General features: G+C 39.5%; 3 protein-coding genes across 4 annotated transcripts; all 3 read left to right on the forward strand.

Moving 5' to 3' along the window:
* The first annotated feature begins 2,383 nt into the window (after positions 1–2,383).
* Positions 2,384–7,342, forward strand: actc1a (actin alpha cardiac muscle 1a). The gene is made up of 8 exons (XM_036147241.1): positions 2,384–2,483; positions 4,057–4,208; positions 4,323–4,451; positions 4,538–4,733; positions 4,826–4,987; positions 6,196–6,387; positions 6,804–6,985; positions 7,079–7,342. The coding sequence occupies exons 2-8, from the start codon at positions 4,080–4,082 to the stop codon at positions 7,220–7,222; spliced, it is 1,134 nt and encodes a 377-aa protein (XP_036003134.1). The 5' UTR covers positions 2,384–2,483; positions 4,057–4,079; the 3' UTR covers positions 7,223–7,342.
* A 2,227-nt stretch (positions 7,343–9,569) lies between these two features.
* On the forward strand, positions 9,570–12,607 carry LOC105935405 (rho GTPase-activating protein 11B). Its single transcript, XM_012875779.3, has 7 exons — positions 9,570–9,838; positions 9,918–10,014; positions 10,148–10,404; positions 11,701–11,852; positions 11,929–12,036; positions 12,115–12,288; positions 12,374–12,607. Exons 1-7 carry the CDS (start codon positions 9,663–9,665, stop codon positions 12,493–12,495), a joined length of 1,086 nt encoding a protein of 361 aa, XP_012731233.1. The 5' UTR covers positions 9,570–9,662; the 3' UTR covers positions 12,496–12,607.
* A 3,198-nt stretch (positions 12,608–15,805) lies between these two features.
* On the forward strand, positions 15,806–21,673 carry LOC105935439 (neuroendocrine protein 7B2). 2 transcript variants are annotated; one of them, XM_012875817.3, is made up of 6 exons: positions 15,806–15,889; positions 16,263–16,491; positions 16,951–17,100; positions 18,458–18,570; positions 19,087–19,140; positions 20,642–21,673. In XM_012875817.3, the coding sequence occupies exons 2-6, from the start codon at positions 16,263–16,265 to the stop codon at positions 20,768–20,770; spliced, it is 675 nt and encodes a 224-aa protein (XP_012731271.1). In that variant the 5' UTR covers positions 15,806–15,889; the 3' UTR covers positions 20,771–21,673. The 2 variants fall into 2 exon arrangements, with proteins under 2 accessions (XP_012731271.1, XP_036003138.1); XM_036147245.1 differs by having other exon boundaries at positions 15,859–15,911.
* The last annotated feature ends 7 nt before the right edge of the window (positions 21,674–21,680 follow it).

Raw genomic sequence — 21,680 nt, forward strand, 5'->3', positions numbered from 1 at the left:
ACCAAATATGGTCGGGTTAAATAGCTATTTTCATATTTATTCAGATCAACACACATCTGATTGACTTCAATGGCATGTTCTCTTGGCTTTCCCATTTTGAGGCGTAGCTAGGAGAAGCTGGCCCCCACTGAATCCAAATTAATGCTCCTAAACATTCTGATTAACCAAAAAGGATGCATCCATTTTTTTTGTACTCGTGGGGTCGCTGGGAGGTTGCCACTCTGCCACAGAGCTAAAGGAAAGTCAAATTTAAATCACAAAAATGTTGCGATATCATGCGTTTTCAGTTTTTGTTTTTCACGTTTAAATCATTCAGTTGTGGTCTGTATATAAAGCAGAGCTACAATGCTTTGGTCTGAATTCCTCTTTAATTTACCCCCACATTCTGCACCCTGTTCTGAGGTGCGTGTGAGAGCAACTCGTTTTGGTGTGGTCTCTTTAAATCTAAAGTAGTCGCATCTTGCCTCCCGTCCAGGTTGCACAGTGTTACACTCCACCACATGCGGCCATTTTTGTAGGCCGCTGTGGGACGGTGTGATGAGTAACCTAGCATTTTATCCACTTGTAGCTCTGGCTTCCTTCAGCTTGGACTACAGAATCACTCCGAGAAATTAAAAATGGCGGATTCATGAATTCGGTAAAACTGGAAGTCCATGACCTTGTTTAGCAGCTCTGCAGAAAATATTGTAACATGATTGTAAAATAAAAAAAAATAAAAACATTAAAAAAACATAACAGAAAAACTGAATGACTTGATAAATAAGACCCAAACAGAATATAAAGATGTCTACGCCACACCTGGACCAATTACATTTAACGGTTCTGCACTCCTGGAGACTCCAAGTAGTACACAGCAAAATGTATTTACAGGCTTAAAAAGGTTGGTTTTGCATGATATGTCCCCCATAAGGAAGTTTTTTTTTTAATCCCCTTTAAATATAGCTCTATTTGGTGGCAAGGGTTCTTGTCCAGCCTTGGTTGTCACAGACGGACAGCAATAATTGCTCTGAACATAGATATGGTCAAGTATTGTGAAGTTCTTGTTACTATTTATATAAGACTTATCGGGACAACACACATCAACCTTACATCGAGGTGATATTCTCCTCTCTTTCCAACTTTTAAGAGGGTAAAATAAACTAATAAGTCCCATCATGCATATGGTCACGGGAAACATGAATTCATAGATTACTAATTGAACGTTCCTCAATAATCAGACCAACTAAAAAGCTTTAGATAAACCTTCGACAGGGTTGGAAATTACTGTGGAGGGTGCTAAATTGTACAATACTTTTTTTACATTCATTTTAAAGGCTTAAGAAAAATGTTTTTTTAAAAAATATATATTAAAAGGAAATTCTCCCTAACTGTGTTGCTTATATGAGTATTTTTGATATTTAAAGGTACCGCCATCATCTCAACTCATGGGATAGTTTCAGTCAAGTAGGTTAGTAGTGTTTCTTCCTGGACATAGTGCAGCGCATGTCTACAAATGGAATACTTTGGGGAGCTCGTAGAGTAATGGGGGAGACGGGGGGGGGGGGGGGGTATTTACATTCCTGCTGCCCTCGCCGTGGCCTGTTAGGGCTTCGGTAGGGCGACATGGGCATTACGCAGGCGGCCCAACGTGACGAATAAGGATCCTGAGTTGTCATCTTTCTACCTTCAGTGCAGGGCGACGCACAGCCCCTGGCACCGGCCACACTCCATTTCCCTAAAAGGAGACACTGGAGCCAATGAGAGCTGCGAAGCGTCAGCCGTCGCTCCCCACACATGTCGCCCCGGCTCTCTGGAGGTCTGGAGCCCCCCCCCATCTCACAATGCTGCATTTCAGCTGTCAGACTGTTACCACCCCCCCTCCCCTCTCACTCAACACACACATACCATGACATGACAGAAGCAGACTGTGTTTGGTATGTCCCCTTAGAATGCTCCTTAACTGTATTACTCAAGCAAGCTTCACATTACAATCAGTCCCTGCAGACATCCACATCCCATTTTAAGCTATATTACTTTATTAATAAGGATGTGAGCTCCAGCTAGAACAATTGAACTAAATTATTCACAATTCTAATATATATATATATATATATATATATATATATATATATATATATATATATATATATATATATATATATATATATTTCTCCTAATAATAATATTAAATTACAGTCAGATAAACAATAGAAGTTGCTATTTAAAAGTTCCCTTTGACAAGAAAAGTCCTATATGCTGCTGTATATGTCTCATCAAGGACTTTTAAACTGCCAAAGGAAATAACTCTCCAGTCTGGAGGCATCCCTGACACGTGATCCACTTTACGCCGGCGTTTTGCTGAGCAAGACTTAATTTGGACTTGCGTGAAATCCTGAGCCCACCCACCAGCCACCAGCCTCAGCGTGCTGAATCATATTTAAGGAGCCCCTCACACCGTTGCCCCTGAATCCCAGAGGAAGCTCCAGTCTTGTGGTTACAGCTTGGTGAGTACCTTTGCACACTTGCTTGTTTTTTTAATCTAGTTGAGAGGCTCTTGTTCTTGTAGCTGTAAAACAGGCGCAGAATATTTTTTATTACTTTTACTCTTGGTTTTGTTTGTTAAGTTAGATAGTTAGTGTTGGAAATTAGAAATACTGTATGTGGCTGATAGGATGCAGGATGAGGGATGCTTGTTATAGAGGAAGGACAATGCTGACACAGCTTTGAATCAAACTTTTTAAAACAAAAAAATTAAAAATTTAAATTGTTTTTGTGTATCTTAGTAGCATTACTGACACATATTAACATATATGTGAATGCTCTTTAATATCATCAACATTTTGTAATGTAAACACAAAGAAAGGCTACTTCTGTTTTAGAGTAGTTGTATTTTAAACTCCCGATTTTTATTATGCTTTCTTTTTCAGGTAGTTATTTAACATTGATTTAAATTATTTTCGTCAACACTTACAAGGACAATATATAGTTTTATATTTAAACATGGTGTTGATTGTGCAGCATAAGATACAATCAATTTTAAGAACTGTACTTTACCAATAAGAAATAGCACAAATTTGCAACTTGAAATGGATTGAAGTGTAATATTTCCTTAAAAAGGAAGGAGTGATTGCATTATTTGAAATTTAAAGCAAGTCTCCTTCGCAGTTTTGTAAGTTTTGATTTATGTCAAACATCACCTAGCATCCAAAATCAACCATTAACCTGCAGCACCAGATGTCTTAAATCAGGGAAGTCTTAAACAAAGGGGCTGATGCTGCCACTTGGGATGCATCCCAGAAATCCTGGACAGATCTGAGCGCATGGTTCGGCTCCAAGCTTGGAGTTTACTATGTGGCAACAGCTGAGAGGAGACCCAGGCCTCCTCTGCCACTTGTCTAAAGACACACTGCATCAGCTGTTAACTGCTTCTGACTTAACAATGAGATACTGAGCAGGGGTCAGGGGGCGAGGGGGATCCCGAGGCTTAAAATAGATGTGGCGTTTGTTGGAGGGGATTGGGCTACGTTTAGTTTTAGCTTTTCAGGCAGCCACAGGACTTAAAGCGGAGATTAAAGAACTCCAGAGTGTCTACGCGTCAAGAATAGTGTCTCTTTGTTTCACGGAACCAATGCATTCCCTATCTAGACATAAAAAAACATTTATTCTAACATTATATACTAATGCTGGTGAAGATTCTCAGTCATCCAGGTCATGGTCATTCCAAAAAACGTAAAAAACAAAGCAACTGGACTTGTTTTCCGTAGTTGAAGACGTTTCGCTTCCTCTCTAGGAGACTTTCTCAATTCAAAAAGTCTGGAGTAATGTGGAGTACCAAGCTTTATACCACTGCCTAACAAAGGCCTCGTAATGGCTTAGATAACATGCAAATTCAAATTAGACAGTAGTATAAAGCTTGGTACTCCACATTACCCTGGACTTTTTGAATTGAGAAAGCTTCCTGGAGAGGAAGCGAAACGTCTCCAACTACGGAAAACAAGTCCAGTTGCTTTGTTTTTTACGTTTTTTGGAATTATATACTAATATTCTGAGCGTGTTCCCATATGTTCGTTCTTATAGAAGGCCAACACAACAGACCAAACATGTGTGACGACGACGAGACCACCGCGTTGGTGTGCGACAACGGCTCCGGCTTGGTCAAGGCGGGGTTTGCTGGTGACGACGCCCCCCGTGCTGTCTTCCCATCCATCGTTGGACGTCCGCGTCACCAGGTGAGAGAACCACTATAAGCGAAAGATCCCCCTAATGGATGTCATGCCTGTACACATATTCCTGTGTCTGCCTTCGTCTTGGGAATCTGAAATGCGTTTTCTGTCCCAAAACAGGGTGTGATGGTGGGCATGGGTCAGAAGGACAGCTACGTGGGAGACGAGGCCCAGAGCAAGAGGGGTATCTTGACTCTGAAGTACCCAATTGAGCATGGCATTATCACCAACTGGGATGACATGGAGAAGGTGAGTAATGGATATATAAATAAACTGCCAGCAAACGCGAGGAGAAAGATAAAGAGCGGTTAATGACGCATCTTAACGTTGCCTAGATCTGGCACCATACCTTCTACAATGAGCTCCGTGTGGCCCCAGAGGAGCATCCCACCCTGCTGACTGAAGCCCCCCTCAACCCAAAGGCTAACAGAGAGAAGATGACTCAGATCATGTTTGAGACCTTCAATGTCCCCGCCATGTATGTGGCCATTCAGGCTGTCCTGTCCCTGTATGCCTCAGGCCGTACCACCGGTGAGTCTCTGCCACAGATTACTCTGCAACGTCACCATGAGAGTGAACTTCACGTTTTAGAGCAAGAAAATGTTGGGGGGTTTTCTCAACAGGTATCGTCCTGGACTCTGGTGACGGTGTGACTCACAACGTGCCGATCTATGAGGGTTATGCCCTGCCTCACGCCATCATGCGGCTGGACCTGGCTGGTCGGGACCTCACCGACTATCTGATGAAAATCCTGACTGAGCGTGGCTACTCGTTTGTCACCACAGGTAAGACAGTGGCACCAATTAAAAAAAAATTAATATTCAATTAAATTTTATTCATATAGCGCCAATTCATGAAACATGTCATCTCAAGGCACTTTCCAAAGTCCAATTTAATCATATTATACAGATTGGGTCAGATTATACTTATTGGTCAAAAAATTTACTACATAAGGGAACCCAGTTGATTGCATCAAGTCTTGACAAGCAGCATTCACTCCTGAAGAAGCGTAGAGCCACAGGGACAGTCGTCTGCATTGTACATGGCTTTGCAGCAATCCCTCATACTGAGCATGCATGAAGCGACAGTGGAGAGGAAAACTCCACTTTAACAGGGAGGAAAACCTCCAGCAGAACCAGAACCGTGCTCAGTGTGAACGGTCATCTGCCTCGACCCACTGGGTGTTAGAGAGAGACAAACAAGCACAGAAGCACACATTGATCCAGTAATCTGTTCTACATTAGATGGTAATAGCGGGGGATCTGTAAAATAAAAATATCACAATAAAATTGTGACATTTTTATTCTTGAAAAACGTCATAGTTGCAATAGGTCTAAACTTTAGGATCCCAAACGCCCCTAGCCACAGAGCATCTCTTAATTTGATTTGTTTGGAATGGAAAATCATAATTTATATCCTCCAAACAGAAATAAATGTACCTTAGCTTAAATTGTATACTAAATATATATTCAATGACGAAGCTCTAAAAAGTTCTGGACTTAAAAGATATTAGCTAGCAATCTATTTTAGACTAAAATTGCTAGCAGAGTCCACCATTTGTAGCTAGTAGCAAGCAAATATATATATGTTTTTACTATTAATTCAAGAATATTATTCTACATTTATCTGATGCACTTTGCATCTGTTTTTAATTGAGTATTTACAAAAACTACATGGACGATAACATACAAAAACAAGTTTTGCCTGACTAGCTGGCGCTCAAGGTGAGGCTAGGAAACTTAGACTAGCTATCATAAGCTAAAGGTTATACCTGATTAAGTTTGTTTGAATAATATGTAATTAAGCTTCAAGTCTGGTTACATAAACATGAGTTTGTCCTCTACTTATGATGATAAAAGTTAGATCAGTGAGTAAATTACCTTACATTTACCACCGCCGCATTAAACCAACCACAAGATGACATCTATTTGACTATCAGATGAAACAGTTTTGTGATCCTTTTTGACTGAATTGAGATTTGCGTTCTCTCCAGCTGAGCGTGAGATCGTGCGAGACATCAAGGAGAAGCTGTGCTACGTGGCGCTGGACTTTGAGAATGAGATGGCCACCGCCGCTTCCTCCTCCTCCCTGGAGAAGAGCTACGAGCTCCCCGACGGGCAGGTCATCACCATCGGCAATGAGCGTTTCCGCTGCCCAGAGACCCTTTTCCAGCCGTCCTTCATTGGTGAGCCATGACCCGCAGCAGAAAAAGAAAAGAGCCCAAAACAAGAGCAGCCATTTACAGAAAAAAAATTTAAATGACTGAATTATATATATATATATATTTATTTATATATATTTATTTATTTATTTATTTATTTTATTTTTTATTTTTATTTTTAGAGGGTCTTGTAGTTACTACATATAAACAATAACCGCAATCTGTTTGTAAATAACTTGATTTTACAAATAGGCACAACTTTTCATTTGTGAATTTTTTCCATTTTTTCTCATGGATATATGAATTCAACAGACTCATATTTTACTTTTTTGCAAAGAAAGAGCTACTTAGACTGTAAATTGTCTAAGTCGTTACATGTCGTTACCGGGCTTCGTAGTTTCCTGTACAGGCACAAAACTTCCCTTGTCTAACTTTCTCAGGGATGGAGTCTGCCGGCATCCATGAGACTGCATACAACAGCATCATGAAGTGTGACATCGACATCCGTAAGGACCTTTATGCCAACAACGTGTTGTCTGGTGGCACCACCATGTACCCTGGTATTGCTGACCGTATGCAGAAAGAAATCACCGCCCTGGCCCCAAGCACCATGAAGATCAAGGTGAGAGCATCTTTTTCTTGTTAATAACTGTTCCAAAATACAAAACATGGTCTCTCATTGTTTTTCCCTCTCCCTCCTGTTTTCTCCTTGCAGATCATCGCTCCTCCTGAGAGGAAATATTCCGTTTGGATCGGCGGCTCCATCCTGGCCTCGCTGTCCACCTTCCAGCAGATGTGGATAAGCAAGCAGGAGTACGATGAGGCTGGCCCCTCAATCGTCCACAGGAAGTGCTTCTAAATCGCCAATCCGAACCAAAACCAACTACCAAACTAGCTTACTTTCCATGCCTTTATTTCTACTGTGTCTTGTGATGTATATACATGTACTGTTGTAATAATAAATAGTTTTTTAAATGCAGTCCACTGGAGATCTTGTCTTGATGAAATTATGTTTTGGTTGCCCATCTTGTTTAATGAAATGTTATATTTGAGTATTTCTTTGTGTATATGTACAGAAAAGCTATGTGTCAAACAACACGGCAAACTGTTTCAAACAAGTCGCTTAAAAAGACCCCCTAAGATGAACAAACACACACAAAACACAAGCTGAAACGATACTACATAAATAAATCTGGGTTTCTTTTTATATCCGATTTGAGTTTTGGAGATTATTTTACGGATGAAAAATGGTTTGGCTGTTTTGTGGGTTGTGCTTTCATAACCTAAAATTTGAGAACCAAATGAAATAAATTGCCTAAATAGCTAATTAAGTTGTAAGAATTTTATAATACGCTCCATTGCAATTTATTGTAGTTCATATCCCTGTTTGGGTCAGACTAATACAATGAAATCTGACAGATTATGAACCCCGATTATGCCAAAATACCTCTAAGTGACCTTCTGCTGATGATTTGGAGTCACGTAAGCAAATCTCCTTACAGTAGACTATGATTATGTTAAAAAGATTTGTTGTGCCATTGCACATGTTTTATTAAATAACTCTCTGTCTGTTAGGTATTGTCCAGTGAATATCAGCCCAAACAACTGATGCCGTTCTCCTAACATCTAACTCTGCACACATATAGAATAAATGAGTAACAACTTCTCTTCAAGTGCAGGAATTTATAAAAAAATAAATGCACACCCAGGGACCACCATTATAAAATGTTGTTTATCTGAATTAATTATATATTACAATCAACAAATCCCTTCTATTTGGCTGGTGAAACATAACTGAAATTACTAAACAAAATTAAGATTAAAGAAACTAAGGAACTATGTACACACAAAAGAAACAAAAGATAAATATAGTTGAAAACCATCATCTTAAAAACAATTCAGTAAATCTTGGGTTTGTTTATTGCAGATCCAAGTTAGAGAACCAAAGTTCATCTTAACAATATTGAATGAAGTTAAATTAGCTTAACTAATTTAGAACAACATTTGGTGTGTGTGTGTTCAACCCATTCACAATGCAAAACTGAATTATAAAAATACTTATTTGAGGAAATAACATTTTAAAAAATGATTTGCTAAACAATAATCAATAACCTTTAGGACACTAAAGGTTATTTCTCCAGAAATAATCAAGACTCAAATTGGTATCTTAAGACACTAGAGGGCGCTGTCAGCGGACAATCGCTTGTCAATCCAAAACTCATCAAGCTAATGGCTAATGGCTCTGTGGCCATTAGCTTGATGACTTAATCCTAAATTACACAAAACACCCTTAAATCAATATTAATGTTCCCTATTAATGCTGTATGCAGCACTATCGGATGACAGTGGAGCAAAATGAGAACAAACATTATGTTTGAACAAACCGTAGTTATGTTTACTAGGGTTAGCAGCGAGTTATTAACAAGGCTAATAGCAGCTAACGCTAAACGTTTAAGCTATATTTTGTTGTATTTTAAATCTAGTTGTCAATGCTGGCACATAACTACTGCAGTGCATAATGTCTCATAGCAAGGAACCTGAAAAAGTTTGCTTCCAAATGATGAAAACTGAAATTCAAAACGGCAAAATGACCAGTAAGCTCACAGGGCTGGAGCTGGTTATGTTGCTACTTCATTATTTCAAAGCGTTCCTCATTTGATAATTACACATTTAAAGCAGTTTTCAATAACCTACTTAGAGGTGTGGTTAGGAAATGTTATGTGCCCAGAACATATTATATCTACCAGCAGGGGGCTTGCATTGATAATATGGTTTGACCAGTGTTCACAATCTGTGATTTCTTTTCATGGTTGACTGGTCCAAACAATTAGCATTAAGTTTGGAGAAAATGGAAACATGTAGGTATGAAATGGACGTAGAAAGTTTCCACCCAGAAACACATTTTAAAACAGGAATTGCAGTGTGTAGGCATAAAATGGACTTGAAAGTATCCATCCAGAAACACATTTAAAAACATGTGTTTAAAGCATTAGTAAGGAAAACCAAACACTGCTTTTTCCTTCCAATCTTCTTTTGATTTAACTACAAATATTTCTCTTAAATTGAACTTGGAAATAGTTAAAAGTGAGCGTAAAATGTTAAGTTAGCGTCACTCAAAGAAGAAAAGTAATTTCAACGATATTCCCCTTGTCACCTGAATGCAACACTTCCCTTCACCTTCCATCTCCCAGGTGAAACCGATGAGCATAATTAAACCTGCTTCCACGTCCCAGTCAGTGACCTCCACAGTTTATGTTGACAGCCTTAACGCTGCTTGTTTTTGACGTCCTGCGTGTGAAATGAAGATTACTGATCGCAATGTGATTCGATTTCACCTTCAAGTTCTTTATGGGATTTCTGTAAAGAACACCGAGAAGAAGAAAGGGAGACTGGTCTGTAGTGGAACAAAGGTGTTTGGGGCCCCTCTGGAAAATGTGTCCAGACGATACATTCCTGAATTTGGTCTGGTGCCTTGGTAAGTGGATGCAGAAACCACAGATGGGTTGACTTCAGCTTGGTTGAGCCCAGTGCGTCACGTTTAGTTTCTGTCTTAGCTTCCTAGTCGACGCTTGTTCCCTTCTGCTGGACCGTGCTGGTACCGTGGGCCTGTTCAGAAAACCAGGCTCGCTTCCACGCATTAGAGTCCTCAGGGTAAGCGTTATCCTCCTATTCAAACCGTACTCTGTGGTGCCGTCAGGTGGTCGGATCCAGTACTTTTATCTGTTTTCCATGTTTGTAGCTACTATACATCCAAAAAAAAACAAATGTTCTGTGGCTGGTTTAGGCTAAGTTTAACTGTGGCGAGGAGTCCCTGTCCACCGCCCACCCCCACGATGTCGCCACACTCGTCAAACAGTTTTGCAGAGAGCTTCCAGAGCCACTGTTCCCACCTGAGCTCCACGAAGCCCTGCTGAAAGCCCAGGCTCTGTCCGACGTGCAGGACAGGATGGCAGCCCTTCAGCTACTCTCCTGTTTGCTTCCAGCCAGAAGTTCCTCCTGTCTCCACTATCTCTTTGACTTCCTTCACAAAGTTTCTCAGAGGTTTGATAGAACACAAATGGGGTGGGAAAGAGGGACCCTAAGAGATAAATTCACTGTCCGTTCTTGGAAGTGAACTGAATGGGAGGAAGAGGGAGCAGACATTAACGCCACCACCCACTAGGGCTGGACGATAATTCAATAATGCTATATATTGATCGAAAGACGTATATCAATGCTAGAACAATGTCAAAGTTCGATAGAATAAAAGTTGTCTGTCCTTATGCATTTTAGCCATGTAGATTAATATTAGTCATTAAATCCTCCCAACCAATCACAACGCAGAACCAGGAAACGCTTTATCACCAAGCTCCGCCCACGTCAAACAGTTCAGAGAGCACGTGTTCTTATCTTTTATAAAAACTTAGTTTTGGTAAAAACTTGGTTGAATAAAGGGTTGAATTTGAGTACTGTATCTAAAAATAGGTTGCTAAGCGACAGCGTAAAATGGCCAGGGCTGTACTTAAAGGTATACTATGCAACCGGGGTTGATTTTCCAGCGAGGCTCCCCCCAGAGGGCGAAAGTAAAAGTGCACTGTCATAAAGATGCTCAGCTGTTCTGGTTTCTCCGTCAAGCCAGGTGCGGTTGTTTTGAGCTAAGCAGACAGGCGAACGCAACGAAACCTCGCAAACATTAAAAAATAAATAAATGAATAAATAATAATAATAATAATAATAATAATAATAATAATAATAATAAAACTTGCATGTTTATTTGACGTTAACACGCGGTTCTTTGTTGATTTCGCGTGTGCATGTAGTGAATGCCAGGGCAAAAACACATGGAGTTCTCGCCGTAAAGCAAGACCGACTCTCGCGGTCTTGCACGAGACTTCTGAGCCTGTGAGTGCGGGCCAAGGGCTCTTGCAATTGCAAGTACGGTATTTCCCCCACAGACCCCCAGGGTGGCCGAGAAAACCTTTGTTCGACCTGAAATGACTCATTTAATCATCCAAAAGGGTATGGAACACATTAATTAACTGAAAAATGTTGCATAGTATGCCTTTAAAATACATGTTTTGGATTTGTTAATTATCAACATTGATTCAATATGACTTCTATTTTATCGATATGTTTTTTTTTTTCTATCGTCCAGCCCTACCACCCACTTAATATGGTATAGTGCATCTTTATTGGTGTTGAGAGGTTTCAGCGTCCAGATTGACTGTGGGTCAGTTCTGTCTGTTGGGCTTTTGTCTTTCTCTTATTAAAAGGAAAATCTTTCTCAAAGAGTGTTTTTTTTTTTTTTAAACATGTTCATACAATCAGTGTCTGAAATTGTTCTCCGTCTTCAATCAGATGCTCCGACAACTTGATGACCAGCTCCAATTTGGCCACAGTTTTTGTTCCGTGTCTCTTACCGCCTCCAAACAAGAGCGAGATGTCTGAAGCGCGACTTGAGCTTCGTGTTCTTGTCCTGCGCACCTTCATGGAACGTCCTCATCTGTTTGGTAAGGTTAATGATGTCGGAAGTATTCTTTAAGAAATGCCTCTGCTTGCTTGCTTCTTAAACGTGTCGTATATTAGGTGTGATTCCCAAAGCTGTTATAGACAGCATGGAATATTTCATGAACGTCCATAAACTGAAAGATGTGCTCAAGAAGAGAGGAAATCGAAAGACGCACAGTTTAAAAGGTAAAATGCTAGCGGCTAGTCGTCAAAGATGTTTGAAATCAAACTGTATTTACAGTTTTGTTTTTATTTATTTCTCAGTAAAACAATGTACAAAGACTGTGCCCTGGATTCAGAGTAAACCAAAAGTCAGGCCTGTAGCCTCTGTTCCGACCCGAAGCGCCCCATCGGGAGATGAACCAAAGCTGAGGAGAAGCCTGGGCCTGAAAACCTTCCCCAACATCCAGCTGTTTAGGGCTTGTGTGCCTAATGCAGGTAAACATGGTTTTAAAATTGAAAGACATTTCTGTTTTGTGCATTGATGCACAAATGTGTATTTTTTTTTTTTTTTTTTAAACAGATCAAGGTTACAGACCCTCATCAGCTGCACTGGAAAATTTTGACACTGCAGAAAATATTTCTCTCCTCACTGTGGTGGAGCGACTGCAGCTCACAAACTGGAGGAGGCGTTCTTGGCCGTGACCTAACCCGTTTTGCTCGTTGTCCAATATTTGTCTGGGAATCTCTGAATAACATTCATGAGCAAAGCAGCTATTGTGGTATTTTTGTAGATGTATTTTTTTTTTTGTTTTTTTTTTGTTTATTTTTTTTAAATAAATGCTTTTATGTGACATTGTTTTTCTGTACGTCACTGTCAGCTAAGACTCAAATGTTTTTCTCCTGCAGCTACAAATGCGGTGCTGAGCAAATGCCAAACGCTCCTCCAACTTACCCACATTTTGTCAAGTTACATCAACAAAGTTCGGTGCGTTTGATACGCTGACAAAAAGCAGCATGACACTGAGAAGTTTAAAGAAAAAAAAAAAAAAAAAAAGTTTTTCAAAACCCAAAACAATCCGAGAAATCAAAATCAGTTGTCAGAGCCACCCTTTGCTGCAGTTACAGCAGGTTTTTGGTGATATGCTGTGATCGGATCCATTCTACTATACACTCTTCAAAAAATTCAACGAGGACCACCTTTTAATCAATATATCAGGTGGATTAACCTTCTGGAGTATTGATCTGGTCGGTTCAGTAGTAGAGGGGGTTGTTAATCAGCCTCTGCTGCTTTGGTGTTAACAGTAGGTGTACTAAAGGGGCAACAAGGAGACGACCCCAAAAAGCAGGAAGTGTTTTGCAGGTGGAGATGGGAGGTTTTGTTTTTTTCTTACATTTCTTACAGTTTTGCATTTGACCAGTGTTTGTGTCAATACTGGTAATGTGAAGCATTACCTGCAGTCTACAGAGGTTGCATAGGCAGACCAGCTCCACTAGGATGGCACATCAGTACATGCCAGTGCCAATGGGTTTGCTGTGTCTCCAAGAGCGGCGAGGAGATTCCAGGAGACGCACAGTTACTCTACGACAGATGGAGAGACCAGGTGGAGGACCTTAACCCATCAGCCAGACTGTTATCTGCTCATTTATGCAAAAGAAGGAATAGGATGTATACTGTCACTATGAAGTGGCTTGAATGTCTCTGACCAAACCATGAGAAACAGACATTGAGGGTGACCTGGTGGTGGGGCATTTTGTTGTAGGCACTGTAATAACTGACCAGCCCCATTAGGCTTGACTGGCATTTGGCAAAGATGTCAGAATTGGCAGGTTCTGCACCTGCACCCTGTTCTTTTTCACAGATGAGAGCAGGTGCAGTCCTCTGGGACATCCTGTTTTGGACCATCTGACACCACTAGCTTGCACCTTAGACCGTCCAGGAACTAACTGATGCCCTGGTCACGATGCCCATGCCTACAGTCGTTGTGGGGGGCCATTCATGGCGAGGACCATTTTTATCTGCCGTGATATTTCCACAAGTTAGCTTAGCTCGCGTCAGGTTTTCAGTGTCACTTTCTCTGTAGCTTTGGATTGAGCCCTCTGTGGGCTCAAATCATCAAATAATGTGGCTTCCTTTTGTTCTTAGCATGTTACCCATTCTTTATCAGTGTATGTCCAGCATGACAGTTTTTCCAGTTGAGATCTGAAGTATTTTCAAAGTTTTCCTTCATTTTGTTTTAATTGGTGTGTAGGGGGCATTGTGTTGCTGGAAGATGTGCTTCTGCCCCAACGTTTGCTTTTTTTAGCCTCCAAAAAGTTTTCTGTAGGTTTTCCCACCGGGTTTCTCTGACCCACTTTCCTGTCCCAGAGGAACGATGTGACCACGGCATGATGCTGCCACAGCTGCTTCACTGTGGAGAAGTTGTTAAATTTTTGCAACAGTGTTTTACATGAAAGCAAGGAAGTTCAGTTTGGATCTTCACAACCACCGCCTCCTAGGTTTTCTGTACCCCCTATCTCCTACTTGGCAAATATTGAATTGGACCTTTTATGGATTTCGTTCAACAATTGCTTTAATTTTGCTGCCCTTCCATATTTAGTCGAATTTGTGAAAAATAGCTGCTCTAAAGTTAGCATAGCCTCTTCAGTACTTGTGATCAATGCCCTCCAGCCCAGTTTAAGCAGGCAGCCACGCTAGGTTCAAAGTTGCCAGATTTTTTTTTTAGACATTAACATAGAAAAACTTTACTTTTTATTCTACTTCCTATAAACTTTTCAAAGCTTATATAGTTTCAGAAACTAACACTTATTAAATTTTCTCTAACTTTCTCTCTGGTCTGTCTGCAGTTTCTATAGGTCATGATGCTATTTGTTCACCAATATTCTCTAATGAACCTCTGAGACCTTCATAGGATATCTGTATTTAGATTGAGTAAAAATACGAACTTCTTTTCACAAACTGAGTTCTGGAGGAAAATAACGGATTATATTTTGGCAAGTCAGGAAAAAGGGGGACTTAATACAGATGTGCAATGCCTTTTAAGATTTTCGTCATTTTGAAAACCATGTAACATTTTCCTTTTGCATCCCAATTTGTATTAGTCCAACACAGAGAATCCCAGCAAATAAAATACAGAGACAAACTGGGAAAAGGTTCAAAAATTATACTTTTGCAAGGCGCTGTATACAAAGTAGAAGAAAAAAATCTATATAAAGTAAGATGCAAAGATGCCATTTTGTAATGATCTGTTCTTCAAAAAAGGCCTACCTCGTTAATTTTTGCACAATTTATAATTTACTACCAAACATAACTATTGTAAATGATTAAATTCTTGAAACGTTAGCAAACATATGTTGAGTAAAGTGGCATTGTGCGTCACCAACGAGAAAACAGGAACTCTGGTTTCTTAGCAGCCGCATCCCATCCATGAAGTGCGTCTAAACGTTGAAATACATCCGAAATGTGACCAATTCCTTCAAAATAAAGCACCGTTTTGCAGACGGTTGCAACAAATATGCGCTTAGAAATGAGTAAAAGTGCGAATATTTTGCAACCTGAAGACAAATCCGTAGGGTTTTTTGACCAATCTGAATAATCTGATTGAATTTGACTTTGGAAAGTGCCTTGAGATGACATGTTTCATGAATTGGCGCTACATAAATAAACTTGAATTGAATTGAAAATATCTCAATCTTGATACCATATTCTTTTTTTATTTGTTTTCATTTAAAATTTAAATCTTATTGTATACATTTGCTTTATGCTGCCGATCCTAGAACATGTTTTGTACATGTTCTTTGATGTATTCTAATAAGATTATCTCCCTGTTATATTTTTCTAGCCTGTGTTGGGTGGCAAGCCGTACATGTTGTCTTAAAGCTTGACACATTTCCCTACAACTAACTTATAAACAAACTAATTAGGATATTATTTGGGATATGAATAGTTCAGTAGTGATGTCTCGACTGTTTTTGGGGTATAAAGTCGGATTAAAATGGTGGATGTGACATTTTACTTTGAAAGAAAAACAGAAACCCGGTTTTGATGGTGACTTGCTTGACGGAGGAATAAGCAGGTCCCTCCGTCAACGCTTTCAAGGTAAGGAAAAACACAAATTCAGGTTTGAGCTATTTTTAGTCCTTTCAGTAAAATGTCTATCATACATAAAAATAAAACATAAATCGAGTTGAGCAGGCCGTCGTTTTAACGTGTGTTTGGCTCCTTTTGGACTGTTTATAGGCTGCTCATAAAGGGCATGGCGCATCATTAATGTGCATCTCCATTTCACAAACAAACAACCTGCATCTTGTGGTCTGTATAGGCCCCCCGCTTGCTCCACTGTACCTGTTGTGGTTGTGGATCACCTTTCCGCTTACTGATGTGCAGATAGGCGAGGGGGGGAAAAAAGCTGTTTTCTCATGATTATGGGCCATCTGTGCAAATATGTTTAGTGTGCGCCTCATCCCCGCAGATGACAGAAATGGGATCCGTGGTGCGGCTCTCTTTGCTCGGACTTCTCCTGTGCCTGCAGCTCGGCAGAGCTCCAGCCCGCAGTCCCCGCACGGCGGTGGACCAGGTGTCAGAGGCCGACGTCCAGCGGCTGCTGCACGGCGTCATGGAGCAGCTGGGCATCGCGCGGCCCCGGGTGGAGTACCCTGCGCACCAGGCCACAAACATCGTTGGCCCTCAGAGCATACAGGGTAATAATCAATCAGCGAGTGTAGTTGGCCCTGTCTTCTCTTATTTAAAGCTTTTCATTCAGAATCTATTATTAAACCTTTTTCTATATCATATTTAACTTGTTTTTCCACCCACCAGCCTTAAGTTTCTATTCTTGTTTCTAATCGCTTGTTTTTAAGGTTTTACCTTATTCTCACCGACAGATTTGATCATATGACAGCACTTTCTTTATCAACGCACCCATATAAGTGCCTGCCAGCTTTGATTTTGATATATATTATTTTAAAAGGCGATATATTTATGTTTGGGCAGGTGCGACCCGGAATCAGAATGGCCTTTATCAAGGGTGCTCAATTTCCTAATTGTTAAAAGATGTTAATGTAAAAATTAAGCAGTTTTTTCTTAATTGTAGAAAAAAAAGAAAAAAAAAAAAAAGAAAAAAAAAACAGGTGACTGTAATGCGCTTTTACCTCCACCAGGTGGTGCTCATGAAGGCCTGCAGCACTTGGGTCCATATGGCAACATCCCCAACATTGTGGCTGAGCTGACCGGGGACAATGTTCCCAAAGACTTTAGTGACGACCACAACTACCCAGACCCTCCAAACCCTTGTCCACTGGGAAAGACAGGTAGAAGCTCCCACCGTATCCTTCATAGTCCAGTTCAGTTAAAATTGGTAAATGCTGGAATAATAAAAGACAGAAGTCTTAAGCTCATTATTTTGTTAGTTTCTTCTTACTTTGGAGATTTGATTTAGCCTACTTAGATTACTGCAACTTTAAAAATAATCGTAAAAGCCTGTTTGTTAGTAGGCTGATTACAACATTTGACTCTGATATAGGAATATTTCATACACACTGCTTTCTTACGGGACATTGCATAAAAATCCAAATAAATCCAAGATCTCCGCAAGAAAGTTGGGGACCTCCTGTAGCGTGGTTCTGCCTTTGGTAAGATTTCTAGATGTTTGAAGGTGACAAGTGTCCCAGACAAAGACATACAGAAGCAGAAGATGTTGTGAAGAAACTGGCTGAAGCTGTTTTAAGTGAGCATCATCAATCCAAAATGAAATAGCGACACGGGCAGAAAAGGAACTCGAGAGGGAAGGCACCATCCACCCTGATGGCGACATAAAAAGCCAGATCAGTGGTGAAATGGTCTCAGGGATGAGGGAAGGTCTAAATTTTTGGAGACAGGTCCTGTGGTCTCTTGAAACTAAAATGGAAAAACCTGTTTGGCCATAATGACCACTGTTACTTTATGAGGGGGAAAAAGGGAAGTAAGAAGGTCGAATATCATCACAGCTGCAATGGCCGAATCAGGTTATGTGGATGATTTGACGTGGGAGGGACTCGAGGGAATCATGAAGGAAAGAACAGTTGTGTGGAAATAGAGAAGCAGCATCTCAAGACCTAAGCTAGGAAGTTCATAATGTCACGTAATCGGGTCTACCAAATGGACAGAGACCCAAATCATACCATCAAACGTGTTACAGAAGTGGCTTAAGGACAAAAAAAGTCAATATTTTGGAGTGGCCATCACAAAGTCCTGGTCTCAGTCCCAGAAGTGGAATAATGTGTATAAGTGACAGATCTGATTCAGCTATACTGGTTCTGTCTGGAGGAATGGACCAAAACTCCTGAAACATATTGTAAGAAGCTTAGATATACAAAACATCTGAGCTAAGTCATGCATTTTTTATAGGAAATTCTACTAAATCCTTTATGAAATAAAAAAATAAATCCTTATATTCTATCAAGATAGCAATAATATTTAAAACAGCTTTTAGTTGGATTTAGTCTGAAAGTGAGGAAAAATGGTTATGTGTCTCTTTGAAGTGTTTGTAAATGTTAACAGTATATAAATTGATATTTGAGGGCATAGGATCAAAGCTACGAATAATACATTAAATCTCTCTCTGTTGTTCCCTGCTGACCTTGCTCCGTTCAGTTGTTCAAAGACTGTTCTGTCTTTCTGTGCTCACAGCAGCAGACGGATGCTTGGAAAACGCTCCCGACACAGCCGAGTTCAGCAGGGAGTTTCAGAAACACCAGCACCTCTTCGACCCCGAGCACGACTACCCAGCTCTGGGGAAGTGGGTGAGTACAGGCCTGGCAAATCAGCAAACGCTAGAAACTCTGACAACCAGGTCATTTCTGAGGAGTTTCAAGTGATTTCTTTCCTCATCTGAAGCCTCTGATTGATTGGTTTGTTTCAAATGCTCCAACAGATATGTATAATTTAAGGTATGGTTAGTGCACTACTACTGGATATTTTTGCTTCATTTATTTTATGTTTTTTTTTCTTAGTATTTTCTTAGTTTACCAAAATATGTTTAAAATGGACAAAACACAAAGACTTTAGTTTAGGCTGAGATGAACTGCACAACGCAGTGGTTTCTTACTGTCCCCTCGTACTTTGTGGCTAAACAAAACCAAGTTGTTTTGCATTTTAAAAATACAAAATCACATTTTAATTTTTACTTTTTCATTTCTGTTTTTATTTCGGAGTGATTTAATGTCTTCTTTGGTTTGAGAGCATGGGGAATAACTGTCAACCAAAGATTTCCAACTTTGTGTGTTTTTGTTAAATAATTTATTTCCATTTTCTTTCAGAACAAGGAACTTTTATACCAAAAGCTGAAGGGAGGACCAAAGAGAAGAAAAAGGGTATAATATTTCTTTGTAGTTGTTTAAAGTACTTTTTTTTCTTTGTGGGATTACGTCTGAGAAAAAACGTCACACTGCTTTCAGACACTGATCTGTTTTCGCTGCACACTAAGAATTTCTTTTTAGATAATCTTTGAGTTTGAAAAGATTTTAATATTTCATAAATATACCCAGGGCCTAGTCAGAAGTTAACAGACTCAACAATGGGATGATGGTGTATTTGACCTGTCCTTTTACCAGGGTGAAGGAATTATACAACAAAATAACTTTAGTGAATTATAAAAAAATAAAAAGCGGTGCACAAATTGAGTTTATCATAGATTTGCCCAAACCCACTCATTGTCTAACCTTTAAATATTTGAATAGTGTGTTACATATGCACACACTTTACGTGCTTACATTTGAAAAGGATTCAATGAGGGCTGCAGCTAAATAAAAAAAAACAAAAAAACATTTGGACGTATGTTTGGAGTCGTTGTCCTGCTGGAGCGCCCGAGTTTGTCCAAGTTTCAACAGTTTGACCCAAACTGCCATCCTTAGTTGACAATACGGTGGTTTGAGTGTTCAGTGAACTCAACGCTGTCCCAAACTGGAAGATAATGCAACACCAGCATCACCGTCTACAGGGAGGAATGTTTAACATCAATGTGGTAATCTAGCTGGTCTGAAATTTGAAATGATCTCACAAATGCCTCCTAGAGAAAAGTTATAGGGTAAAAAAATAATGATTTAGCTATTTTGCCATGATAACTATGACCAATGAAGTGATGCAATGAAAAAAAAGGTTTGTTAAATAAGTTTTCAAACATAGGACATTTATATTAACCATCAAGCTGGTAGCATCATGCTGGGGGGTCTATTTGTCTGCCTGTGACGCTGATGCATTTCACAAAGTGGGTGAAGTGATATATATTGAGAAATACCTCCAAATTCTTCAATTTCACCTCAAATCAACAACAGTGTGACCTATACTTTGACACATTTTGGTGTAACGGGACAATGATCCCACGTCAAAACTGGTTTGAAATTGGATAAAGCCGATTAACGTGACGTTTTGAAATGGCCCTAACCTCAGCCTCACTGAAAATTTATGGACTGTGCTTTAAAAGCAGAATCTCTCTCATGAAACCAAGTATGGTCCACCAGTTCTACCTACAGGAGGGGTGTAATATCCAGCAAAAATATGCCAGAAAATTGTTGATGGTTACAGGAAGGGTGTGGCTGAGATGCAATGTGCCAACAACCAATTATTAAAATATCGTTTTGAGTGAGTATGGTAATGGGCAGGTCTATATACAATATTAACATGTGTGGATTAGAGAAAATATTGTAAATACATTCAAGGTTGAGCACCTATCTTTGCTTCAAACATGATTCCAGTTGTTGTTGAATGCTTCTAATAAATCATTTAAATTAGAAAAATGAATTTAACAAAAATGCTTAAGTGTGCCTGAACGTCTGCGCATAACTGTGTCCACATTTTTCGTCTGTGTGTCCTCAGAGCGTCAACCCTTATTTACTGGGTCAGAGGCTGGACAATGTGGTCGCCAAGAAATCCGTTCCCCATTTCTCAGAGGAAGAAGAGGAAGAAGCATCGACCACCCCAAATCCCAGAAAACCCACAATCTGATATTTGGGAATTCAAACATGGAAAATGATTTCCTCTCAGATAAATGTTGTTGTTTTTTTAAGCTGCACAGCATTATTATTATTATTATTATTAATTTTGATTGTGGCACAAAAATGCTGTGTTGATACTGTATTTTTCTACATTTCAACACAGAACCCTTCCCAAATCTTGTGATGCACATAAAGTATCTCAATTCTTATAGATAAAGAATAAGCAATTGTTCATAAAAAAAATTATGTCAGTGAAACAATAGGAAGTTTTTGCTGATGCCGTTTTGTAGAACATTTTATCAGAATATTATTTGGTAACAGGAATCAGAGTCTATATGTTAAGTCTTTTTGCAATTATGACTTTTGACCTTAAATGACACATCCTGTACTTTAAGCTTGAAGTAAAATTTAAAAGGAAAGTGATTCAAATAAACTTTAAATGATAATTTAAGATTGCTGCCATTTAAGGGTTAAGTCATCTGTACCAATTTTGATTCTAAGATCCCATAATTATAGATTCAATCAAGAATGTGTAGAGTAAAAACACTAATCTGAGAGTGTAAAGTAAATCTGCTTCTGTTTCATTGGATGTATAAATATATATTGATCTGGAGGTTAAATCACAATTAATTTATTCATGCACAACTGTACAGAGATAATTTTTATTCCTTTTTAAAAATATATATAAATCCCAACAGGATTAACTTTGCTCTTCAAATGTAAGTTAATATCTCATGTTATTTTAAAGACGCTTATGAAAATCATTACTGTGGTATGGCAAATATTCTGAGTATATTCTCCGGCTGGGACTCTGTTCTGGCTGCAGCAACTCTTATCTTGTTTACTGCATCTTGCCAAAATGTTTTTGTTCTGTTTTTTTGTCCTGTGAAATCAAATAAACGACTTATCTGCATTTACAA

This window comes from Fundulus heteroclitus, chromosome 15, assembly GCF_011125445.2.
Source record: "Fundulus heteroclitus isolate FHET01 chromosome 15, MU-UCD_Fhet_4.1, whole genome shotgun sequence".
NCBI lineage: Eukaryota > Metazoa > Chordata > Actinopteri > Cyprinodontiformes > Fundulidae > Fundulus > Fundulus heteroclitus.